The 27,142-nt window shown below is 41.7% G+C and overlaps 1 protein-coding gene across 1 annotated transcript in view; it reads right to left on the bottom strand.

Annotated features, from left to right (window-relative positions):
• The window catches only part of enpep (glutamyl aminopeptidase), a 104,780-nt gene that overhangs the window by 46,142 nt on the left and 31,496 nt on the right, over positions 1-27,142 (bottom strand). Inside the window, exons 2-7 of the mRNA XM_063046364.1 lie at positions 12,542-12,683; positions 9,477-9,608; positions 8,590-8,710; positions 4,579-4,733; positions 3,440-3,553; positions 520-654 (exon numbers count right to left, since the gene is read on the bottom strand). Of these exons, the coding sequence (XP_062902434.1) occupies positions 520-654; positions 3,440-3,553; positions 4,579-4,733; positions 8,590-8,710; positions 9,477-9,608; positions 12,542-12,683 (799 nt within the window). The remainder of the gene's footprint in view (positions 1-519; positions 655-3,439; positions 3,554-4,578; positions 4,734-8,589; positions 8,711-9,476; positions 9,609-12,541; positions 12,684-27,142) is intronic.

The raw sequence follows: 27,142 nt of genomic DNA, 5'->3' as shown, positions 1-27,142 counted from the left end.
AAATCCATAAACATTGAGGTCTGCCATGTACTCATATTCCTTGAAATCGGCCTGTCTGCAATGATCTAATTTGGTAGCTGAAGACCCAAGCTCTTTGGGTAACCTTTTTGTCATCTATCACAAAATCTCTTCATGTGGCTCAGCATCAATTTATTGTTTGATCAGGAGCCAGCAAAGCCTCTTTTGATCAATTTTGCTTCTTTGAAGGTGCTGAACAATGAATGTTGTTTTTTTGAAATGGTAAATCAGCTCAGTAGAGCCAATGAATAAATTTTCGGTTCGAACTGTGCTTGAAGTGTCGCTGCACTACATCACTGAGAGAATATTAATTTGTTACACGTTTTAAACGGAGTCAAAATAGAACATTTCTAATTCATTAATAAAATCTTGCAATCGCCACACAACAGCACCTTCTATATCATTCAGTAATTGAAAATACATTAAAAAAACCCGACCACACTTCTGAATGCCTCACAAAACCACGCAAGAGCCTGAAGTGTAATTAATGGCAGGACTTACCTTGCTATACGAAATGCTATCAAAGACAGAGGTAATTTCTGCTGGGGTTGACACATTAACAATGATTGGATGGGATGATGACAAAGCATCTTCACGCATTACAGACAAAACATCATCTGGAAGAATCTGATCCAACTGCGAAAGATAGTGCCAGAGATGTCACTGATTGAAGTCAATTATTTGCAAGTTACTTTATCAGAGAATTACAGAAATACACAGCACAGAATTTGGCTTATTGTATCCATGCCAACTATTGCACTTTAAGATGGTATTGAATGATGCCCATAACCTACCAGCATGTTAATTTTGAAAAGCAATCAGAATTTAAATAACAATAGCAGCTTTACTGATATAAAAGTTAAATTCCTGATTTTCAATTCAATGGACATATCTATTACTTTATAAACAGTGGCTAAATGTTCAGTTCTGTTGCATAATAACTTCTCACCACTCAAGCTGGTGACATTTAAAGACCATCATCATTGAAGATAATTCTAAAGATGGTTGATGATAGTAGTTCTCTGATCTTGGCAATTTACTACTTGAGGAGACATCATCAGTGTGCTATTGATTGTGGTGTCCTCCAAATGCTTGGCCTTTATATATCTTTCAATTAGCTGATTGAAAACGCACAAAGTTCATCACACAGCCAATCAGCAGCGAGATTTCAGCCCCACAACACTATCGAGTTTCCGAAGTGACGTCCCATCAGCTAGATTGAAAAAGTATATGAAAGCCCAGCATTCAGAGGACACTCCGCAATCAGCGGGACACTGGCAATGTCTCCTCGCGTGGTGCGTAACCTTTGCAAGTACATTGCCAAGATCGGAGAACAACTCAACCCAGCGTACCACTATGCCTCAGCTAAGTTTTAGCTGACCTGATCCAGTACTTTACCCCTTCGGGGGAAAAAAAAATTCAAAGTTCAACTAATTTGCTTCATACAGCAATCACTCCTTTCTCCAAAGATAAGCTTTATTAACAAAACTTGCAAACATACGGCACAGTTGCCAGTCTCAGTACAACCCAAATTGTTTCATCAGCCCTCCATTAATTTTCCTTCATATTTGAGCAGAAAGTTCTGAGGGGTTTTTACATTGTTTCTTGTCCCTTATTTTACAGAAATGGCCAAAGTTGTGCTCTTGCCTTGTTTTGCCTTTGCATAGCTGTATTGAGGTTCAGTATATCCTAAGAACGTACTTCTGGACCTCAGAATACGCTGGTCCTCACTATCTGGTTTGGGACAAGTTCTTGCACTGGAAAGACACTGCCATAAATAGAGATAAATGTCATCTGCTATGAACAATGGCCAAAGGACTCAGCTGCCCAGGATGAACCTTGCCAAGACTACTGCATTCCATTCCAGATCTCCTTGATAAACAGATATTCCAGAAAGAGATAGATGACAGCATCATTCCTTTCAAAGTCACCTTGAAGATAGTGTGTGGTTATGCCGAGCCCCTGGCCATGCACTATAAATGAAGAGGACAGAGCAGGACCTTCTCACCACCAACCCAGCAAGTTATTACTGCTTCTTGAAAGTTCTGGTGAAGAGGCACAGGGCCAAATACTTCAACTGGGACAGTGCAGTGGTGTAGTCTTGCAGTGGCAAAGGCCCAGATCCAATCCTGACTGAATGAAGTATGCATGTTCTCCCTGTGACCACATGGGATATCTGGTTTCCTCACATATTCCAAATTCATGAAGGTTGCTGGATGAATTGGACACCGTAAATTTCCCCCACCTGTAGACAGGAGGTACAATCCTAGAGGTAGAGGGGTGATGAGAATGTGAGAAGAATCAAATATGGGATTAATGCTGATAGTGAGGACTCAATGGGCCATGAGGCGTATTTCTGTGCTGCTTGACTGTGAGATGATTTTATTCGTCTGCTTGGGAACAGAACAGCAGGATTCATGATCATTTTCTGTAGGGGTTATGGACATTTTACTGGCTAATCCAAGTGTGGTTAAATGTGCATAGCACAGATCAAATCAGATTACTTTCCATGGTATCACAGCCCGGCCCATCCTGCACAACACCAGTGCCAGGCAGAAACTCACCATGTAGCAATACTTCATGCTTGTGTGTGCATTGTCCATGCATGGCTTGATACAGCCACACAAAGATATCCACCAAGACAAAGAATACTTTAGATACTGTCACCGTATGCATCCTACTGCTCCAAGGTTTAGGCACTCTGGTATGAAAACCTGGTACCATCCCTTTAAAGATTCTGACCCGCTTCGCCAATTGGCAGCCATGTTTTGCCACCAAGATTTGGATATATAAAGAGCACCTGAACTCAGGTTCTGTGCTGAATCATCAGCTCAGCTTCAGTTCAGTCTGCGATTGCGTTCAGAATTTCTGTCTCATCTGGTCTCGTCAGGCTCTCACCTACCATCTAGTCAGGAACCCTGTTCTCATCTCAGTCTCGAAATTGTGCCTCGATACCACTCCAGTACTTCAGTCCTTACCGTCCTCTCCTAGGCATCATACGATTCATTCTTTCATTTTTTCTGGAGATTTGTGCATCACATCTCTACACATACAATTCACTGACAATCTCTACTTAAATGAAAGATTGTTTGGGTGAATGCTAGAGCTCAAGATCGGAATACAGGTCACGCCAATGCAATGTGCTGATGACAATGTTCTTTCTACGATCCAGAGGGAGCATCCCATCTCCTGCCTCACTCAAATGAATTCTATGAGCCTTAAATTTCCCGTCCAATGACCATGTTGGACTTTCTTCATGGTCCTCTAGCTGAAAGGGTGCTTTGTTGTACAAACACAACTTTAACCAGGTTCACACATCACTGATTTCCCCACTAAAAGAGTGGGATCAGAAATGTTCAGAACGCATTAGGCATATACCCCACAATGTGATTTCACAATGGTTGTGAGAAAATTAACTTACCATTAACCAATCAGGCTGAGCTTCATTTACTCCAATATACTCAAAGAAACTAGCAAATCCTTCATTCAGCCACAAGTCATCCCACCAATCCATAGTGACGAGATTGCCAAACCACTGCAGGTATAAATACACACTTAACATATCAATGAGTTTCATTTAAATTTTGCTGAAGCCAAATGTATTGAAAAGAAAAAAAAAATCACAAAATTAACAATTCTGAAGTCCTAAACAACTACATCATAGTTTGACTCTCATTGTGTCTCTGATGGCTTTCGTGATTTTTCATGTAGAAAACATAATGTATCCACTGTTCAAGTAACAGATATAAATATATAAATATTGGTCAATACTCCTTTACATAGTGTGAACTTGACCAAACCATTATTACTTCTTAGCTTTTTAAAAACTTAAATAAGCACGATTAAATAAAAATTAAAACAAGATGTAGATTTAGATAAGCCACTTTTCAGAACTTCAAGAACAAATAATCTATCAAGTTACCTCATGATTTATGCCATATTCAAGACCTTGCCATTCCTCATACAATCCTTCCCTTTAACAGTGCCAAGTCTGCATTGGTTAATTTCAGTGGAATCATTCTACTGTGTGTACTTCATTCATGTGTTATGCCTTTGGTGTGGGGCTGGTCAGTAAATTACTAACTGTATCCGATAAATGATCGTTCTGTTACTCAGCTTGTTTATGCTTTCCATATTACATACTCAGATTATCAGCTTCAATAACATGCTTAAACACCTCAATCTCAGCAATTTTCTATATCATCTTCAAACGTTTCAGATTATGTCTACCTTAAACTTCTCTTCAAAGAATATTTAGATCCCTCCGTTATTGGTTCTTTAACTGATCTATGCTTTAAATTTCTCTGAAGTGATGGCAGAGCCCTTTTGCTTTAAGAATTGTGACTAACTTTGGAGATGTGGTTCATAATTAGTGGGAATACAACTCCAGACTCACCACTAAATAGGTGAGACAAACACGTCTTAGCAAAGGCACAGGAAACACTTACGAAGCACTTATGAGCCTTAGAAGAGATTTGAATATCAGTGGCTGATTATAAATTTATAACAGATGCAAAAACTGAGCATTCTTGGAAAAAGAAAGATGCATTACTACCATACCTGATGAACAAGCTCATGGGCCACGACTGTGGCAACCCGTTGCTTATTGGATGAGGATGATTCTTTATCATCAAATAGCAAGTTAGTTTCTCGGTAGGTGATCAGGCCCCAGTTTTCCATTGCACCTGTCCCAAAGTCAGGGATAGCAATCATATCTGCAAAATTGGAGGTAGTGTCAAAAATATATATATGTGGAACAAAAATGTATCAACTATATTAATTTCAGTTTAGGAATGCAAAATACATATCGATATTTGTGAAAGTGCACAAAATAAACCAGATGCACAAAAGGATTCCTGGACTTTGTAGCTACTATCAACTGCGAGTAGCAATATTTTGCTGTGTTCGGCTGATTGGTGATTGCAAGAAATGGAGAGGTGTTCTGCATACATTCTCAATGTCAGTGAATGGTACCGCTACACACAAAAACATTTTTAAAGTGAGCACCTTGTTTGAGAGGTAAAGTGTACATTATTAATCTAGATCCTGTGGGAACAGCTATTGTGGGTGGCCAGGGTTAGAGTGAGAGACCTTGGCAAAAACATGCAGAGGCTCTGAGTATTATTTTCCCCTCTTTGTTTGTCTTTGGTGCATAGCTAGTGCGTTGAGAATGGATCCAGAGTTAGTGAAATGTCCTTTATGTGATATGTGGGAGCTCCAAGAGATCTCCAGCTTCCTGGTAGTCACACAGTGCATTGACCTGCAGCTTCTTAGCTAGTGTATTAAGGAACTGGAGCAGCACCTCGATGACCTTCAGCTCATACAGGAGAACGAGGAGGTGATAGATAGGAGTTACAAGGAGGTAGTCACCTCCAAGTTGCAGGACGCAGGTACCTGGGTGACTAGCAGAAGGAAAAGGGAGTAGATAGCCAGTGCAGAGTCACCCCTGTGGCTGTTGTCCTCAATGATGAATGTACCTCTATGGATAATGTTGGGGTGGTGGGTGAAATAACCTACCAGCTGCAGCAACCCGGTCTCTGGCACCCGCCCAGTCTGGCTTTGTGGCTCAGGATGGAAGGGGAGAAGAGGAGGACTGCTGAAGAGATGGGGGATTCCATAGTTAGAGGACTGACAGGAGATGTAAAAGAGACACCAGGGTGGTATGCTGCCTCCTGGGTGCCAGGGATATCGGAGATAGGATTCAGTGTTCTAAGGGCGGTGGGGGGGTGAATAGCTGGAAGTCATGGCGCACATTAGTACCAACGACATAGGTAGGAAAAGGGATGAAGTTCTGAAGTAGAATATAGGGAGAGGTGAAAAGCTGAACCTCAAGGATAGCAAGTACTAGCCTGTGTCACAGACCAGTGAGGATAATTTTGCAGATGAATGTGTGGCTGAGGAGTTGGTGCAGTGAACAGGTTCTAGATTTCTGTATCAATGGGATCTCTTCTGCAAAAGGAATGACACAAAGGATAGGCTACAGCTGAGCTCTGGTCCAACATCCCCGCCGCCAGGTTTGCTAGAGCTGTTGGGGAGGGTTTACACTAATTTGGCAGGGGGTTAGACACCAGAATGATAGGACTGAGGACAGTTAGTATACAAGTAGACACGGTGTGTAGTGAGACTGTGAGGAAGGACAGGCAAAATTGCAGTCAATAGGAAGTGTAGTGTGGGGGGATGACAACAGTACTGAAGGTGTTACATTTGTATGCACACAGTAGATGGAAAGTTGAACCGTAGATGACCTTGTAGCACAATTCGACATCGACAGGTATGGCATTGTGGGCTGAGTCGTGGCTGAACGATAATAGTTGCGAGCTTAACGTCCAAGAATACACATTGTACAGAAAGGACAACCAGGAAGGCAGTGGGGGTGGAGTGGCTTTCTGGGTTTTAAAAAAAAAGAAATAAAATGCTTATCAAGAGGAGGCATAGGACTGGAAAGACGTAGACTCCTTGTAGGTAGAGTTAAGGAACTGCAAAGGTAAAAAGACTCTGATTGGAGTTATATTTAGGTCTCTGTAGAACAGCCAGAATGTGGGGTACAAATTACAATGGAAGATAAAAAAAACATGTAATAAGGGCAATATTATGATAGTCATGGGGGGTTTCAATATGCAGGTAGATTTCAAAAAATGAGGTTGGTGCTGGATCTAAAGGAAGGGAATTTGTAGAAGGCCGATGAGATGGTGGTTGTTTTTTTTTTAAAAAAAGGAGCAGCTTGTGGTTGAGCCCACTAGGGAAATAGGCAATTCTGGATGTGTAATGAACCAATTTTCATTACCGAGCCTGAGGTACAAACACTTTGGAAGTAGTGATCATAATATGATAGCATTTACCCTGTAGTTTTAGCAGAAGCTATAACCAGATGTATCAGTGTTACAGTCGATCAGAGGCATGAGAGAGGAGCTGGCCAAAGTTGACTGGGACACTAGCAAGGATGAAGGTAGAACAGCAATGGCTGAGGTAGCTGGGAGAAAATTGGAAGGCACAAGACAGATGCATCTTAAAGGCGTAGTATTGTAAAGGATGATAACCACAGCTGACAAGCGAAGGCATATAATAGAGCAACAATTAGCAGGAAGCTAGAGAATTGGGAAGCAAACAAAATAAGCCTCAAGGAGAGAGAAGATGAAATATGAAGGGAAACTAGTCAATAATATAATAGAGGATAGAAAAAGCTTTTTCAGATAGCTAAAGAGGAAAAGAGATACGGGAGTATAGATTGGACCACTGGAAAGTGATGCTGCAGAGGTAGTAATCCTGCATTCTCTGTTTTATTCCCCCATATCTTTTTCCTCTTGGCTTTGAAGCCTGATATTCCAGAGAACCGAGTATTCCATGCTCCATAAAAGAATGGCCATCTGATGTCTATAACAGGGTCAGATCTGTAATATACAGTACATGAATGATAACATGAAAAGATGTTAAGTGAGTTTACTGATCCTTAATTACTTTGGAACTGAGCTGGACAGTACACTAAATCGTAGCTTGACTTTTTTTTAAAAAAAAGGGTAACTTCATGATAATCCTGATGTGATTGTGTTTTTACTCCCAGCACAATAAAGTAGCTCCCATCTCCTATATGGAAGATACAGGGCTCAGATCCTCTCAAGAACAGGACTAGAGCTCCATCCTAGAACTCTGCATTCACCTGATACTGGCGCTAACATCAATTCAATGTTTTGATATGTCCACCCATGAAAGCCACCCACTATTAACAACTAGTTACACATCTAACTAGCTCTATGTGTTTGCAGGCAGCATCGGAGTAGTCCATATGATTAGTAGTTACTTTGTGTATGTTTCTGGCACTTCATAATATCCTTCAAAGGAAAAATATTAAAATCAAATACGCTGGAGGAACTCAGCAGGTCAGTTAACATCAGTTGAAAAGATTAGTCGACATTTCAGGCCAAAACCTTTCGCCAGGACTGAAGGAAGAACTTTGGGGAGGGTTTGAAGAATGCTGGTAGTTGAAAAAAACAGTAATTTTTAAGACAAAGAGGTGGGGGAGGGGAAGCAGGGAGGTGATTGGCAGGAGAACAATAGTAGAAGGAGGCGGAACTATGAGGGAGGTGATGCAAAATAGGGATAGAGGAAGGGAGGGGGAGGGAATTACTGGAAGTTGGAGTTTTAAGACAAAGCCTCCCTGCTTCCCCTCCCCAACCCCTTTGTCTTAAAAATTACTGGTTTTTTTCAACTACCAGCATTCTTCACACCCTCCCCAAAGTTCTTCCTTCAGTCCTGACGAAGGATTTCAGCCCGAAACATCGACTAATCTTTTCAACTGATGCTAACTGATCTGCTGAGTTCCTCCAGCGCATTTTGAGTGTTCCTTTGACAACAGCATCTGCAGATTATTTTGTGTTTAAAATCAAATAACCTTCTGACAGCAGTAAGAGGGATGGATTTAAAGAGACCCTGAAAGGTAATTAGATTTGATTGTAATGGTTCACTCATCTAAAAACTCTGATATAAAATACAAAATGTATTTTCATATTTTTCTACTCATTTTCATTGTCATGCTGTAATTATGTAACAAAACAGTCAAAATTGCACTAACATTACCTAGTTTAGGTAGAGAATAAGTTATGTCAAAATACTTTTCAAAGTAATCGAAGATTCTCTTCATGGTGTCTGCTGCAAACATGGCTGTAGGTTTCTGTTGAGGCTGGACATATATTCTAAGCTGAAAAATGTAAAACAGTGGAATTAAATAAATACATTATTACAGAATTCAGTTTATTCTGAAAGTAAATCTTCCATCATTTATTACAGATTTGCTTTTAAATTTCATCTACCGTTTTCTCCTTCTCCTGAATCTTTCTACTTGAGATGTCAGCTCACAATTGCTAGACACTTTCTGAAATTCCACCCATTTGTCCCACTTCACAAATAGGCTGTAAAGTGAATTCAGGAAGATTATCCTACCATGGGATCAGCAATGCTTGATCCCAACACTGATCAGTACATGTAGGAATCTCAGCAGATTATCTCACAAGCATTATTGCTGTTTCTATCATCCCAATTATGCAAGTTCGCTTAAACTGTAGATCAAACTCCTAACCTTTAATCTGTATGACTGAGCTCTGCCCATGTTTAGAAAGTCATTAGGTAGACCAATAAAGTTGATCTCTCAGCACCAAGCCTGCTTGGTGGGGCACCATTACCCACAATGCCAGGCACCAGCACTTTAGCAATGGGAATTATTTAAACCTTGTGCATACAATATGAACATGCATAGTCAACATTACTTCCAATTGCAGTTACTGCAACTTTAACACAAGACTAATCATGATTATTTTTTATTTTCTGCTTTGCAGCAACAACAATATTAAACCAACAAGCAGTGGGGGGGGGGGGCGGGGATAACAAAGACCATACTTACTTTGCAAAGCAATAAACATTCTGGAATAAAAATCTACTTTTGAGTCCCAACATATTAAATTACTCACAGGGATACCTCTTGATGAATTTCTTTCCACGTAAGTAAATTGATGAACGGCAAAACAAACCAGGTAAGTACTCATCTTAACAGATCTTTGAAATGTTGTTTTTGTTTTGCTTTCGCTAACCTTTTCCGTTTTCTGTAAGATATATTAAAGATTAATGAAACCAGTTTCTATTGTACCATCAACACATGTCTGAAACATTTCTTTACATGTTTTATTGTGCTCTATATATATATTTAGACAATAAGACATAGCAGTCAAAATAGGCCATTTGGCCCATTGAGTTTGTTCCATGAATTCTCCAGTAATAGTATAGATGCTTCTGTATTTTTCTGGAAGTTTTAGCTTTCCTGTAGCAGGTGTCATGCACTTTAAATACAGTCATTGAGCACAACAGGCCCTTCGGCCCATTTAGGGCTGGGGCCTGGTTGAAACATTTAAGCTGCCTAGTCCCAATGACCTGCAGCCAAACCAATCGAAACCGCCCCCCCATTCATGTACCTATCCAAATTTCAGTTAAACATTAAATCAAATCCCAAATCCACCACTTTCACCAGCAGCTTGTTCCACACTCTCACCACCCTCAGAGTGAAGAGATTCCTTCTCTCACGTTCCCCTTAAAACATTTCACCTCTTACCCTTAACCCGTGGGGTCTAGTTCTAGTCTCTCTCAATCTCAGTGGAAAAAGCCTGCTTGCATTTACCCTATCTATACCCCTCAATTTTGCATACCTCTATCAAATCTCCCCTCATTTTCCTACTCTCCAGGGAATAACTTCCTAACCCATTCAAATGTTCCCTATAAAACTCAGGTCCTCAAGTCCTGGCAACATCCTTGTACACACAAGAGATTTTTCAGATACTGGAAATCCAGAGCAATACAAAATGCTGGAAGAATTCAGCAGGTCGGGCAGCTTCCATAGAAATGCTTCGAAGCAAGACCCTTCATCGGGACTGGAAAGGAATGGGATAGATGGTGGGTGGTGAATGGGAAAGGAGGCGAGGGGGAGGGGAAGGAGGTGAAGGTGAAGGCAGGTGGGTGGGGGAGTGGGGAATAAAGTAAGAAACTGGGAGGTGATAGGTAGAAAATGTAAAGGGCTGGAGAAGAAAGAATCTGACAGGAGAGTAGAGTGGACCATGGGAGAAAGGAAAGGAGGAGGGGCACCAGGGAAGATGATAGGCAGTTGAGGGGAAGAGGCAAGGGGAGGCCAGAGTGAAGAATTGAGGGGGGGGGGACGGAGGAAAGATTTATTGGAAGTTGGAGAAATCAAATGCTCATGCCATCAGGTTGGAGGCCAACTGGAAGGCATACGAGGCTCTCTTCCCCCAACCTGAGAGTGGCCTCATGGCACAAGTGGTGGCCATTGACTGACATGTCGGAACAGAATGGGTATTGGAATTAAGATGGTTGGCCACCAGGAAATCCCACCTGTTGCAGATGGAGCAAAGGTACTCAAAGTGATCCCCCAATCTAAGCTGGGTCTCACCACTGTAGAGGAGGCCACATTGGGAGCACCAAATACAGTAGAGAACACCAGCTGATTCATAGGTGACACACTCCCTCACCTGGAAGGACTGTTAGTACTTTTTCTCCACTCTTAATATTATTCATATCTTTCCTGTAGGTAGGCGACCAGAACTGTACACAATACCCACAGATTTAGTCACAACATCTTATATATCTTCAACATAACATCCCAACTCCTGTACTCAATACATTGATTTATGAAGGTCAATGTGCAACAGCTCTTTCCAACGCTATCTACTTGTGATGCCACTTTCAAAGTATTATAATCAGTTTTCTCAGATTGCTTTACTCTACCACATTCTTTGGTGCCCTACCACTCACAGTTTAAGTCCTACTCTGGTTTATCCTCCCAAATTGCAATCCTTCACATTGCATTAAATTCCATCTACCATCTTTCAGCCATTTTTCCAGCTGGTCTTGGTCCTGCTACGAGCCTTAATAACCTTCCTTGCTGTCCACTACACCCCTGATCTTGGTGTCATCTGCAGATTTGCCTACCCAGTTTACTACATTATCATCCAGATCATTGATATAGATGACAAACAGCAAAGGACCCAGCACTGATCTTTGCGGTACACCACTAGTCACAGACCTCCAGTCAGAGAGGCAACCATCTACTACCACTCTGTCTTCACCCACAATGCCAATATCTAATCCAATTTATTACTTCATCCTGAATGTCCAGTGACTGAAACTTCTTGACCAACCACCAATGCTGGACCTTGTCAAAGGCTGTGCTAAATTCCATGTAGACAACATCTATTGCCTTTCCTTCATCAACTTTCCTATAACACATGGATCTATCATGTACAAACCATGCTGACTATCCAAATATTTCTATACCTGGTCGCTTAGAATACTTTCCAATAACTTACCCAGTACTGACATCGGGCTCACCAGCTACAATTTCCCAGCTTATTCTTAGAGACTTTCTTAAACGATGGAACAACATTAACTATTCTTGAAATCTCCCATACCTACCTATGGTTAAGGACATTTTAGATATCTCTGCTAGAACGCCTGCAGTTTCTGCACTTGCCTCCCACAAGGTCCAAGGGAACATCTTGTCAGGCCCTGGGGATTTATCCACCCTCTTCTACCTCAAAACAGAAAACACCTCATCCTGTGAGCTGATCTGAGACCCTGCAGCCCTAAGTGTCAACTGTACTTCCCCCCCCCCCCAACAGATGCTGCCAGATCTGCCAAGTTCCTCCAACATTTTGTATGTGTTGTTTTGGATTTCCAGCACCTGCAGATTTTCTCTTCTTCACAACAATATTTATGCTTCTGACTTCCAAAAGAACCCCTGGATCAATAGCACCAGATTTAACAGGGCCCAACACTGACCCTGCTGGTTATCTGCAGCCAACCAGAGAAGGCAAGTTTGTTTTGTACTTTGCCTTCTACCAGCTAGTTTTCTACCCATGTTAACCCCTTCCTGTAATACCACGGGCTCCTGTCCCTCCCACACTACCACCCCTACATGAACCCATCCATTTCAGCAAGAGTCCGTTTTCATTTTGGAGTGCCACATAATTACCTCAGCTGGCATGTTTGAAAGGACATCATAAGACGAACTGTGTATTATAGAGATATTGTATGTTGCCTTCTTATTAGGCTCGTCGAAACAAGGGAATGTTTTTCGTGCATCTGTTGGTTCGTGATCAGTAGCTGCAATACTCCTGTTGGCACAACAATACAACTTTACAGATCATTAAATCTGAATAACCAAACATCACCAGATTAATCCAAAGTAACATGAGACCTCTGGTAATTTGTTCTTCACAAGTTTATATAATTGAGCCAATAGACAATAATAGACAATAGACAATAGGTGCAGGAGTAGGCCATTCGGCCTTTCGAGCCAGCACCGCCATTCACTGTGATCATGGCTGATCATCCACAATCAGTATCCGGTTCCTGCCTTATCCCCATAACCTTTGATTCCGCTATCTTTAAGAGCTCTATCCATCTCTTTCTTGAAAGCATCCAGAGACTTGGCCTCCACAGCCTTCTGAGGCAGAGCATTCCATATAAGCAACATATATTTCCATTAAAAAATGCATGCCATAAGGGAAACTGAGAAGAAATAGCCAATACAAATTAAATCCCTCTTACCAGTGTAAATAATTTCTCCCGTATCAAATAACTCTCTACAGATAACTACCCTTTCACTATATACACTATAAACAGTGAATCCAATAAATACATAGTGCTTTTCACAAAACATCTTATACATTTGATACTTTAACAGTTGAAAAAATTTGTAACATGGAACCAGTGTCATGGGTTTGGTGAAAAACAGAAAACACTGACCATGGATAAGCATATCATTTTTTTTTGAAGAAATAGTAAAAGATTTGCCCAAACATTTAAGTTCCCACAAGTTCTACAAAGCTACAAAACTAGATATTCAACAAACATACCTAGCTAAGAGTGTGTGCGAAACTAGAGCACACTTTCCCAATGGTTCTGTGAAGTGTGCCCTGGGGACAATGAAAAAAGGTGCCAAGCCTATCGCAGGTGCCATTTCTACACCCCCGAGGTGCCCGGAAGCAGAAAATGGCACCGTGGCGCGCAAGGCAACCGATGGGAAAGAGCGGCCGCAACTTTTTAGTGGGCCAATCAATGACTGACACATTGCAAGTGGCCTTTGACCGGCAAATAAGCCAAACACCCATGTGACAATATTGAACCAATATTAGTTTCCAAAGACTAAAGGCAATTGGTTACTGGCAACTTGTTTATTGTTGTCACATGCACCATGATATAGTGAAAGGCTTTTGTTTGTGTGCCAGCCAAACAGACCATTCCATGCAGAATACATTGAAGTTCTACGAAGAGAAAAGCAGCAACAGAATTCAGAATTGAGTGTTACAGTTACAGAGAAAGTGCAGTGCAGGAAGGCAAGTAGAGTGCATGGCTCATGACAAGGTCAACTGAGAGATCAGAGTTCATTCTTGTTACGGAACAGGTCCACTCAGGAGTCTATAGCAATGAGATAGAGATTTCATCTCTAGACAATAACCGAAAATAACGTAAGTTTTCTAATGCCACCTACAGCATTGTTTCAAGGGGAGATGTACTTACAAAATTTCCATTAAGGAAGGATTTGCTCACAAGGTAATTGAATTTAAAATAAAAAGGGTTGGGGGGGTGATGTTAAAAGAGCATACACGATTTTAAGCAATCCGTTTCTCTATTTGGCTGATCCAAATCACAGCATACCATTTTTTTGGTGCCTTGATAAGAAAGTAATCTTTATTATAATGAAGCCTTATTATATTTGGTTGTTTAGAAGCAAACACAAAAACACAGAAGAGGATATCCTATGCATAATCAGACGAGAACAGTGTTTCATTCATATATTTTACTTGCTTTGTTAATAATATATTGATTGATTGTAAACAAAACAGATGATATTAGTTTCAAAAGCCAATTTCTGCTCAGCATAATTGTTTTGAGTTCACCCCCCCTTTTTTTGTCGTGTTAAAGAAATTTAATAATCCAAAATGTGTACTAAATCCTTAGAGATGAACTTACACAAAACTAATCCAAATGACTCTTCAGTCAGTCACTTCTATACACAGTCTAATTTTTTTTTGCAGGACTTGATTTACTCTATGCTTTTGCACTTTGTAATGATTGCAAGGAGGGCATTCAATTGAAACCAGAACTACCTGTGTATTTTTTATTTTACATGTACTTTTTAATCTCTCTACAAGCAGTGAAGCAAATCTCATCAAGGGAGTCTCAATCGAGAAATCGTTGTTATTTTGCTGCACACAAAACGTAGGGAAGAACGGTTATAATTCAGCAGGCCAGGCAGCATCTGTGGAAAACGAGCACAGTCGACATTTGGGCCGAAACCCTTCAGCAGGACTGGAGAAACAAAACATGAGGAGTCACAGCAAGGTGGGGGGAAGGGAGTGAGAAACACAAGGTGATAGCTGAAACTGGGCGGGGGCAAGGGGTGAAGCAAAGAGCTGAGAAGTTGATTGGTGAAAGAGATACATGGGTGGAGAAGGGGGAATCTAATAAGAGAGGACAGAAGGCCATGGAAGAAAGAAAAGGGGAGGAGCAAAGGGAAGTGATGGGCAGGTAAGGAGAGAAGGTGAGAAGGGGAAATGGGAATGGGAAATGGTGAGGGGGGGCATTACAGGAACATGGATTTCTTGAACTTCCAGTATTGCCACCATTCCCCTCTCTCACCTCATCTCCTTACCATTCACATCCCTCTGGTGCTCCTTCTCCTTTCCCTTCTTCCATGGCCTTCTTTGATCTCCTATCAGATTCCCCTTTCTGCAACCATGCATCTCTTTCACCAATCAACTTTCCAGCTCTTCATCTCACCCCTCTCTCCCCCACCTACCGCTTTCACTTATCACCTTGTGTTTCATCCTCCCCTCCCCCCAGTTCCTTACTCCGACTCCTCATCTCGTTTTCCAGCCCTGATGAAGGGTCTCAGCCCAAAACCTTGACTGTTTACTCTTTTCCATTGACGCTGCCTGGGCCACTGAGATCCTCCAGCATTTTGAATGAGATGTTTGGAATTCCAGCATCTGCAGATTTTCTCTTGCTTGTGAAGAACAGTTATAATAGATTCACTTAGTTCTATCACTATAATTTCATTTATACTCCTGCCAAACTTCTGCCAGGTTACAGCATGGAATGGTTGAAACTCCTGGGCAATCGGTCCAGTCTAGACCTTGCTCATGAACAAAGAACTCTGGTAAACTCGTTTCTCTTGAATACTGATTCTTCTCATTCAGGAGCTATAGTTGTTGCAAACTGCCTGTGTATTAAATAATCCCCTTGTAAAGCATGGCCAACAAAAGCTCACCTTACTGAGAAACAGATTTGGCATTGCAATATAGCATAGCGAACATCCTCTACTCTCAAATTCCTGGACCACAGTCACAGCTCCATCATTCACTTTACAATCAACCTGACTTGTGTCAAACTTTTCACAAACTAATGACAAGGCCTCACACACAAAATGCTGGAGGAACTCAGCAGGCCTGGCAGCATCTATGGAAAAGAGTAACCAGCCCGCATTTCAGGCCAAAACCCTTCAGGGCTCCCGATGAAAGATCTCGGCCTGAAACATCAACTGTTTCCTCTTTTCCATAGATGCTGCCTGGCTTGCTGAGTTCCTCCAGCATTCTGTGTGTGTTGCTTGGACTTCCAGCTTTGATTAATGACAAGGCCTGCCGTGTTCTTCCTAGCAAAAGCAGCATCCACTAAATCTGCTAACCCCCACCCAATGGAAGTGAATTGATCTGAGGCATACAATACAAGAACATGGAATAGAAGCAGCTGCCATTCATCAAGATTATGACTGATCTTCTATCTCAATGCCATTTTCCAGCGGTATCCTGATATCCCTTAAATATCTTAATATTTAGAGGTCTAGTAATCTGTACACAGTGGCCACTTTATTAGCTAGCTCCTATACCAAATAAAGTGGCCACAGAGTGTCCAAGTGTGATCTTCTGCTGTAGCCCATCTACTTCAAGGTTCAAAATGTTGTGCATTCAGAGATACTCTTCTGCACACCACTGTTGTAACACATGGTTATTTGAGTTACTGGTGTCTTCCTGTCAGCTTGAACTGATCATTCTCCTCCGACCTCCCTCATTAACAAGGCACTTTTGCCAGCAGGACCTCCAATCACTCGATGTTTGTTGGTTTTCACACCATTCTCTTCAGAACTCTAGAGAATTGTGCGTGAAAGTCTTAGGAGATCAGCAGTTTCTGAGATACTCAAACCACCCCGACTGGCACCAAGTCATTTGGAAGTCATCCCTTTTGCCAATCAACTGTCCAGCTCTTGGCTCCATCCCTCCCCCTCATGTCTTCTCGTATCATTTTGGATCTCCCTCCCGTTTCAAATCTCTTACTAGCTCTTCTTTCATTTAGTCCTGACGAAGGGTCTTGGCCCGAAACTTCGACTGTACCTCTTCCTAAAGATGCTGCCTAGCCTGTTGCGTTCAACAGCATTTTGGGTGTGTTGCTTGAATTTCCGGCATCTGCAGATTTCCTCGTGTTTGCGTCATTTAGAACACATTTCTTTTCCATTCTAATGTTTGGGCTGGACAGCAATGGAATGTCTTGACCATGCTTGTAGGCATTGCGTTGCTGCTACACGACTGGCTGATTGGATATCTGCATTAACAAGCAGCTGTACAGGTGGCCACTGAGCTTGCGTCACAAAGCCAGTCTCTGAGTCTCACCACATCCTGAGTAATAAAAAAAAAGTTTTCCTTCTGATTCCCAATTCTGAGATTATGATCCTGGCTTTAGACTCCTCAAACATCCTGACTGCATGCTGTTTATTGAGCAATGACGTCACAGAGCATGGAAACAAGCCCTTCAGCCCATTTCTGTCCAAGTCTTTTGAATGAGATAATAGTGCCTGCCTCTACCACTTCATTCCACATACTAGTCACTCCTTCTTAAATCTTTACCTCAGCCCTGAAACCTCTTCTCTAGTTTTAGACTCCCCTATCTTGCGAAAATAAACGTGACTGCCACTCCAACCCTCCCCCCCCCCAACAAACCTACGTGCCGCATGATTTTATAATCCATTCTAAGGCCATACTCAGCTTCCTTGATTGTAGAGAAAACAGCCAGTCTATCTCGCCTTTCCTCCTAACTCAAGCCCTCCATTTCTGGCAACATCCTTCTGAATCTTCTCTGCACCTTCTCTAGCTCAAGTCACCTTCCTACAGTCTGACTGTCAGAATGGGACAATATACCAGCAGCAGTCCCACACACCTGTAACTTGACATCCCAGTTTTTATACTTGATGCTACAACTAGTGAAGGCAAGTAGTCCAGAGTGCTTCTTCACCACTTTCTGTACCAGAGCAACCACTTTGAGAAAATGTGCACACTCGGGTCTCCCTGTCCTCGACTACAGATAGTTCTGGGGTACGGTACGGTACAGAACGGAACGGTACTGGTGGGCAATAAAGCAGTATCAGACCTGCAACTGGAAGTGCAAGGGACTGGCAGGCAACGCTTCAACTATAAATACAAAATGCTTTGGTCTTCATTTGAGCAAGAGCAAGTATGAGAATTGGTAAAGTACAACCAAAATAAGGCCCCTGGGAAATTGTCTATACTACAAATCTGAACACTGTCAGAAAGATGACATGCACGACTGGAAAAGATTCATCACAACAGCAAATATTTTGAACAATCACTAAAATATTGAACTAACGCTCATGGTTAGCAACATATGGGTTCATACAGTCAGTCTACATCTTTATTTACATCTTGCAGTGTTTTACCATGAAAGCAACCATTGAGAGATTAGATTAGCTCTATAAAAGTGTTTTTAACACCTCTGGTCTCATGAGATAACTAGAGTCACTAGATACAGAGCCACAAACACTAGAAGTCTACATGATACATAGTTGAAACTGAGATAAATTAATTTCCGTAATTCTCTTTTATTTCATACATTTTTGTTTGTATATATTTTTATTGTACTTCTGTGGCTATTGCCTACACACATTCAGCCAACAGACTACTGTTACTAGGGAAAAGAGGAAGAAACCCTTCATGTTTACTGCATTAAGATGAAAGATTTAATCTGCATCCCATTTGGAACTACTATTCAAACAACGACGCAATTTTGAAAGATTAATTTAATTGCCAAGCTGCATTGTAACAAATTACTTAAACTATCGGCTTGAAATTTCAATCTCATTCAGGTTTCTGCTTGTTATTTGATCATAATATCAAATTCTTAAATCTTACCATTCAAATTGAAGCAGCTACAGTGAATTTTAGATAATTGGGACATGACAGGACTAGTACATTTTGGCTCAGTGAGGTGACTACAACAACTAGCCAAAGTTTCATGGAAATAGTTAAAAAGGTATAAAAAAGACAAACTACTGCTCAAGTGAGTAACCAATTACCTATTTAAATGAAATACAGAACTTATTAGCACACTATCAATACGACTAAAAACTATAAAACTGTATTCATTCCTAAGTGTTATCAAAGGAGGAATTCATCTCGTGTACCTGTAGACTGCCATGTTCTTTTGACGAACACAATCAGCGCAGATACCTGAAGATAATGAACTGCCTTCATACAATCCTTTCAGTGACTGTATGTTCTAACTCTTCATTTTCATTGTAACATTCAAGGTGATTGACGATATCTTCGTAGTTCCTAACTTGAAGTAGTGAAATAATCCAATTTTTACTCTCGGCCGTTTCTGACATCTCCAAGCCTGAATGTTTGAAATCACAGTGAGCAGAACAGTTTTGAATTGCCTCACTTCTTATTTCTCACCAACGACCAGTGACAAAAATCATTGCCATTTGAAAGAAAACACATGCAACTGATGCTAATTGAAAACTGCTCACTCTAAGCACGGCATAGTGTCACCGTACAATAGCTATGCAAGTGCACACGACTGACTAGTCAGATCCTGTTCAGTAACAGTCTGCTGCCCCAATTAAGCAGCAGTGTCCCAAATGAACAAATGGCATCTTGGTTGTCTCTAATCAGTTTTTGATCTTTAAGAGTCGGCCCAAATAAGCAACTGCCTCGATTAACAGATGGCCCATTGATTGTGGAGTATAATAACAAGCTGGTGGACAGCAGAAACAAAAGTAGAGTTGTGGATGGGGCAGAAGGTTGTCAAATAAATAAGCAAGCAGGATATGGATTGGTTGAAAAGCTGCATGGAGAAATGACAGAAGGAGTTTTCAATGTTGGAGTATCAAGTACAAGGAAAATGTATAATAAATTTGCGAGTGGCCATCAGGAGCATTGCTGTACAGAGGGATTCTATAATAGAAATCTTTAATTCCCTGAAGCTTGGCAGCAGAAATGGAGAGAGTGGGAAATGCAGCGTGTAGTATGATCGCCTTCATTGGCAGCCACACTCAGTATTAAATTCTGGAAGTTGTGTTGCAGGCGTATAAATTTTTTGCTTAGGCCATATTAAGTATTATGTGCAGTTCTTTGTGGATTCCACCCCCCAAGAGAAATTTCAAATACTTAGAGATCATAGGTTTAGCAAGGGGGAAGAAAATTAAGGAGATTTGTGTGGCAAGTTGCTTTTTTGTTTATTGTTTTTAAGTGGAGAGAGACAAGGGGCTGGATACACCAGCAACATTTAGGAAACAGTTAGACAGACACACAGATAGGCAGGGAATAGAGGGACGGTATAAGTACAGGCAGATGGGATTAAATAGGCTTCATGGCTGGTGTAAGCATAGTGGCTCAAAGAGCCTGAATCTATGCTGTATTTAAGACTAGCCCTTGTCATATTAATATAGGTTTATTAAAATGTTTACTTTAGTAAGCTATACATGGGTATTGAGATACTCCAGTGCGAGTAACTGTATTTATGACCAGAGAAAATAATTAACTGTAAGTTTCATTGGACATCAGTAGTTAGCAGCACAATAAATTAAGTATTTATGATAAGGAAAAACTTTATAGGCCACATCTAAGGAACTTCTATAGATACTCAATGAAGAGTAGCCAAACTGGCTACATAGTGGCTGGGTAATAGATACACCAATGCCTAGAATGCAGAAGGCTACAGAAAGTGGTCCAATCCATCACAGGCAAAGCATTGGATGCATTTACATGGAGCGCTACCTCAAGAGAGCAGCTTTAATCATCACAGAGCCACCATCCAGGCCATGCCTCATCTCAGTGCTACCTTCAGGCAGGAGGCACAGAAGCCTTAGGTTCCATGCCATCAGGTTCAGGAACAGTTACAATCCTGCAACCATCAGGCTCCTGCACCAGTGTGGATAACTTCATTCACCACTACTCTGAACTGATTTTACAACCTACACACTCCCTTTCAAGGACTTTTACAACTAACCTTCTCTGTGCTATTTGCCCAGTTTGTCTTCTTTTGCACATTGGATGTCAGTATTTGTTTATATACAATTTGTGCATAAAATTCTATTGTATTTATTTTCCTAGTAAATGCCTGTGAGAAAATGAATCTCAAGGTGGTATATACAGTAATATACATGTATTTTGATAATAAATTTGCCTTTAACTTTGAAATATACAATTTGGAAACCTTTCATCCAATACATAGAGCAGAATCTGGCAACTTCAATTTGAAATATGGCTAATTTTGTGGCAAGGACTTCATTTTCAAGTAATGAATAATGCAACTGTGCATAGATCATGAAACAAAATGTAAATAATTTTGTACATACAGTGCCTAGAAAAGTATTCACCCCTCCCTCCCCCCACTGCAGAAGTTTCCATGTTTTATGGTTTTACAACTTGGGTATCACTGTGGATTTAATTTGGCTTTTTCCTGACACTGATAACAGAAAAAGACTCTTTTGTGTCAAAGTGAAACCAGAGCTCTACAGTGATCTAAATTAATTACAAATATAAAACACAAAATAATTTATTGCACAAGTATTCACCCTCTAATATGACACACCAAAATCACTGGTGCAATCAATTGGTTTTAGAAGTCACATAATTAAATGGAGATCACCTGTGTGCAGTCAAGGTGATTTAATTTATTGTCGGAAAAATACCCCTGTATCTGGAAGGTCCAACTCCTACTGAGTCAATATCCTGGCAAAAACTGCACCATGAAGACAAAAGGACATTCCGAGCAACTCTGTGAAAAGCTTAGTGAAAAGCACAAGTCAGGAGATGCATACAAGAAAATCTCCAAGTAACTGAATATCCCTTGGAGTACAGTTAAGTCAATCATCAAGAAACGGAAAGAGTATAGCACAGCTGTAAATCCGCCTAGAGCAGGCAGATCTCAAAAACTGAGTGATTGTGCAAGAAGGGGACCAGTGAGGGAGGCCACCAAGAGACCTATGACAATTCTGGAGGAGTTATGAGCTTCAGTAGCTGAGATGGGAGAGATTACGCATACAACAACTGTTGCCTGGGTGCTTCATCAGTCACAGCTTTGTGGGAGAGTGGCAAAGAGAAAGCCACTGTTGATAAAAGCTCACATGAAATCTCAGCTAGAGTTTGCCAGAAGGCATGTGGGAGACTCTGAAGTCAGCTGGAAGAGGGTCCTATGGCCAGATGAAATAATTGTAATAAATTTAGACCAACTTGTAGAAATTTGCTTTCACTTTGGCACGAAAGTGTCTTTTCTGTTGAACAGTGTCAAAAACAGCCCAATTACTGTGGGTCAGTGTTGTAAAACAATAAAACATGAAAACTCCGGTGGGGGAGGGGTGGGCAGAGTAGGGGTGAATACTTTTTATAGGCACTGTAACTCGAGTTGAATATTCTTTATACCAATGCATCTTGACATTGCTGATATTAAGAGCAGAAACAAGGACAAGATCATACCCCTTTGTCCTTTCACTTTCTTTGCACAGAAATCAGAACTCAGATTCAATAACTACAGAAATAACCAAAGGTGATAACTCAATTCAAGACTAATTGTCATTCAACCACACACAAATACTCATGAAAACAGCCAAATGAGAGCGCATTACTCCAGCTGGGGTCAAGGTGCAAAACGCAGCACCAGCAGTCATACACAGCACAAAGCACACATAGCATGTACAGGGCAGAAAGATACTGCCACACAATAAAAAGGACTAAACCCAAGTCATCCAATACTGCCCAGATCTGCAGAAAACCATAACAGAGCTCGTCTTCGGGCCAAACAAACACGGGGGTGGGGGGGTGTGGTGCAGCACCGACTCCAGCCTGGACACTGTGCCACACCATCCCCAATGTCACCAGTCCCAACACCTCTCTGGCAGCTGTAAGCAGGCAACTCTACAGCTTGAGGCCTCACCCTGGCACATACAAGATAGCAGGAACATAGGATATCAGTAAAATACAATCACACAAATCCTGTATGCATATAGTCCCCACCCAGAGTCCATTGTTCTGCCGAGCGAACATGTGTGGGTGGCACCAACGCAGGGTGGACACTGCACCATGCTGTCCCCAGTGGGGGTTGCTGGCTATGTTGCTGCTCTCCTGGTGGCAGTAGACAGGTGACACTGTGGCTTGAGGCCTTGTCTTTACTACAACTGAGGACACATAGCTACACAGTGCTTCCTCTTCTAAAACATTTCTGTTCACTACACCAAGGAATTTAATCTGAGACCCAATAACCATTAAGTACTCTCTAGACTTTGAAAATGTGTTCCAGATCCTTTATGCATGTGGCGGACAAAACGCTTTGAGGCCATTGCACGCGCACAGAAATGCCAAATAACAAGCAAAGCGATTTTTGATATCCATTGTGCAAAGCTGATCTCCGGTCTTCCAGTGTCCCCAATCAGCTCCATATCCAGTTCTGATCCTTTTTAATTGCCCATTACTCAAGATATTGAGACCTTTCTCGTCTCCCCCCATTTTCACAATGTGCTCTGGGCTTTGAGAACGTGGAATTGAGAGTTATGGTGATATTTCTATGGAACCATTCATTAATTTGTGTCACCATGTTCATTCTTTGGTGGCTTTTTAAACTTCTGCCTTGTGACACTGCTCACTGTGCAACAGTTGGTATCCAAAAGCAATCCAATCCGTGAGGCACTTGACCATTGGGGAATTTGCACCGTTTAACTGGATAGTCAATGAATGTAAGGTGTTTTAGGACAGTCCGGCTAGAAAAGATTGCCTGCAGTACTTTCTTCTTTCTCAGTCACTATTTTGTATGGTGGCATGGCCATTGCCCTAGTGATGTCAAAGATGTACAGTGTTCAGAAAGGCACCATGGGTCTTGAGGCCTGACACATTGAAGGTCCTACAGGCCTACCCCCACCCCCCATAGCTGTTACAACATTTAATCAAATATAACATTTTAGCTCCTGATTCATTGCCTGTCAAAATTCTTTCATGCGAACACTTCCCTCACTGCTGAACATCAGTGGGGCACATTTCTAGAAGGAAGCAGAGAGCACAATTGCTTTGCCAAGGATCTAAAATTCTGAGAAAAGGTGTCCCTAATCTTGAATTAATACTTGCAAAACACTTATTATACACAAAAGTTCAGAATAGCTACCATTGGTAAATAATGTTTATTTTTCCCAGTTGTGCCTCTCTCAAGAATTATTGCCATATCTATCAGTTACCTCATTCCAAGGGTTTCATAGGGTTGAGGATGATTTGGTTACCCTCTGGTTCAGAGTGGATGAGATACCCAGCATTGGACCTGCAAGTTCACTCAGAAGTGTCCAGTGGTTTTCTACAAAAGGTTCTTAAATGCCATCCCAACTTTGAGTGCTCAGCATTATTTCCAAAAATGTTTGGAGAACATCCTTGAATAGTTCCCTTTTCTCCCTATGGAGAAAACTTCTTGTGTCATAGAGTTAGACAGGCTCTAATGCCCAACTGATCTCACCATGTAGCGAATGGAACACTGAGTACAATAGGTTGAGTCCCCATTGCAGCCTTCTCTACATCAGAGAGACCTGATGTAGATGGGGAGGTGGGGGTGGAGAAACAACACCATTTTAATTGGGCATTTTTGTTCCATCTGCAACGGGGGAATTTCCAGTGGCCAAACATTAATTCCATTCCCCATTCGCATTCTGACATGTCGGTCTATGGCCTCCTCTACTGCCATGATTAGACCATTCTCAGGTTGGGGAAGCAACACCTCATTCTGTCTGAGTAGCCTCCGACCCGATGGTACGCACATCACTTTCTCCAACTTGCCAGTTATTTCTCCCAATCCACCTTTTATCCTTTTCCATTCCCCATTCTGGCTCCCCTCTTACCTCGCTTCTCCTTACCTGCCATCACCTCCCTCTGGTGCCCTTCCTCCTTCCCTGTCTCCCATGATCCAGTCCTATCAGATTCATTCTTTGACCCTTTATATTTTACACCAATCACCTTGCAGCTTCTCACTTCATCCCCATCCAGCCTCTCCTATCACCTTCCGGCTTGTACTCCTTCCCCTCCCCGACCTTACACTGGCAACTTCCCCGTTCCTTTTCAGTCCTGATGAATAGTCCCGGCCCGAAGCATCGGCTCTTCCTCCTCCCCAATCTAAAGATGCTGCCTGACTTGCTGAGTTCCTCCAGCATTCTGAATGGGGAGAAGGACCGCGCGCACGCACCCCACACTCCATCAGTGCTCATCATGGCCTAGTACACTTCTATAAGATCACCTTCATTCTCTTATGCTCCAATGAATTCAGTCAGCAGCCTGCTCAACCTCCCTCATATCTCAGCCTTTCATTAAATCCTTTTGCACCCTTTCCAGCTTAGTGGCAACCTCCCTACAGCACACCACCAAAGCTGACGAAATATTCCAAATGCCTGTACACCTACATCTTACTCAATTGCAACATAACATTTCTCCTCAATGCCCTGACCAATCAGGAGCAGTGTGTTAAAAGCCTTCTTCACCACCCCGTCCATCTGTGATACTACTTTCATGGAGCCATATACTTGTTCTCCTAGGCCCCTCTGTGGTAAACACACTCCAGGGTGCTGTACATCATTTGCTGCTCCTCAGCCCATTTTGTCAGCCGATCAAGATCCCCCTGTAATTCCTGACAATCATCTTCACTGCCTATGATAATCACTTATTTTATTGTCATCTGAAAACTTAAAAATTATGCCTTGTACATTCTCATCCAGTGGTTGCTATTGACGACAAATAGTGATGGGCCTATCACTAACCCCCTAGGGCACACAACTAATCATGATCCTTCTGTCTGAGAAATATCCTTTCATCATCTTCTGCTTCCTATTCTATTGCTGGATTACAGAGTCCCTCTCGGAGGCACAAGGATGTTGCCAGCCCAGTGAACGTAACTTGGACTACACTGCTGCGGATATTGGCCCAACAGTTTTTCCTTTTGCTTATCCTGACAGCGGATCTGGAGGATTTGTGCAAACAGCATTTGAAGTCCCTCTCTGGTGCTTTGAGGTGTCTGTTATAGGTAGATCGTGAGCCAGAATTTCCGAGGAAGCAAGGATCATTGCTACCCAATAGATCAGGAGCCTTGTACCTGGTCTTCATCTTCAAGAACAGCTTTCCTCAGCTGCTACATAGCCGATACACTGAAGGTTGTGCTGAATTTGTTCATCAGTGACGTCTTTGCTGATATGTGCTAAATAACGTACAAGAAACTGATACTTTCTTTTTCCAGTGTAATATAGGTGTCTGTGGATTTGTGACCAAAGATTGTTACTGTCAAGTTTTAAAACTTCAGCAGGGATATTGTCTGCTGCTGAGGCCTTGGTCGTTTTACAAATTTTTCAGATAAAAGCCACCTTAAAAATTTCACAGCTCAGGCAAAGCCCGAAGGAATTTTAGCCTACAGTGCCATCTGCTGTTCTAAGAGAGTTGTTTCTATACAGGGGCCCTTAATCAACTAATGCCAGCAGATTAATTACTTGTTCCTCAAGGAAGCGTGGCAAACAAAACCTAGCAAATAAAAAACCATTTTAGTCTACTGTTACCTTGTACTGTGATTCCATGAATGTTGTAAGTGCTCTAGACTAATAAAGAGAAGCCTAGATCAAGAAGATAAGGAAGACCCTGTAACAGTAGTTCCTCCAGTTCTCTTTTATCAAACTAGAATAAGATGTTCCCAACATTTTCAAGGGCACTTGGTTGTATCTACAGATATCAGTTTGGAACACAATGCAAAGCTTGTTGCACTCATTTCTGGACTTCAGAGAGCAACTTTGTCAATCTCATCAGCAGGGATGAATAGGGCCACTTGGAAATTATTGGCAGCAGGACATTTAACGAATCTCAAACAGCATCTGACTCACTTTTAAAGATAATGAAGGTTTGGAGAGTACCCTCAAGTGGCAGAGCATTGGAACAGTGCAACTCCAGCCCATGATGTTGTGTGCATCTTTCAACTTCCTCTAAGATCAATCTAACCCTTCCCTCCTACATAGCCTTCCATTTTTCTCTCATTCACGTACTTATCTAAGATTGTCTTAAATGGCCCTAATGTATCTGCCTCTACCACCATTCCAGAGGCACATCCCACAAACCTGCATCTCAGTGTGAAAACTTTGCCTCTGACATTCCTCCTATTCCTTCCTCCAGACATCTTAAAGTTATATGCCCTCATATTAGCATTTCCACCTTGGGAAATAGTCTCTCTGTCCACTCAATAGGCCTCTCATCATCTTTCACACCTCCAACAAGTTTGCCCT

This window comes from Mobula hypostoma, chromosome 4 (assembly GCF_963921235.1).
Source record: "Mobula hypostoma chromosome 4, sMobHyp1.1, whole genome shotgun sequence".
Classification (NCBI taxonomy): domain Eukaryota; kingdom Metazoa; phylum Chordata; class Chondrichthyes; order Myliobatiformes; family Myliobatidae; genus Mobula; species Mobula hypostoma.
This window is presented reverse-complemented; position numbering and strand designations above follow the sequence as displayed.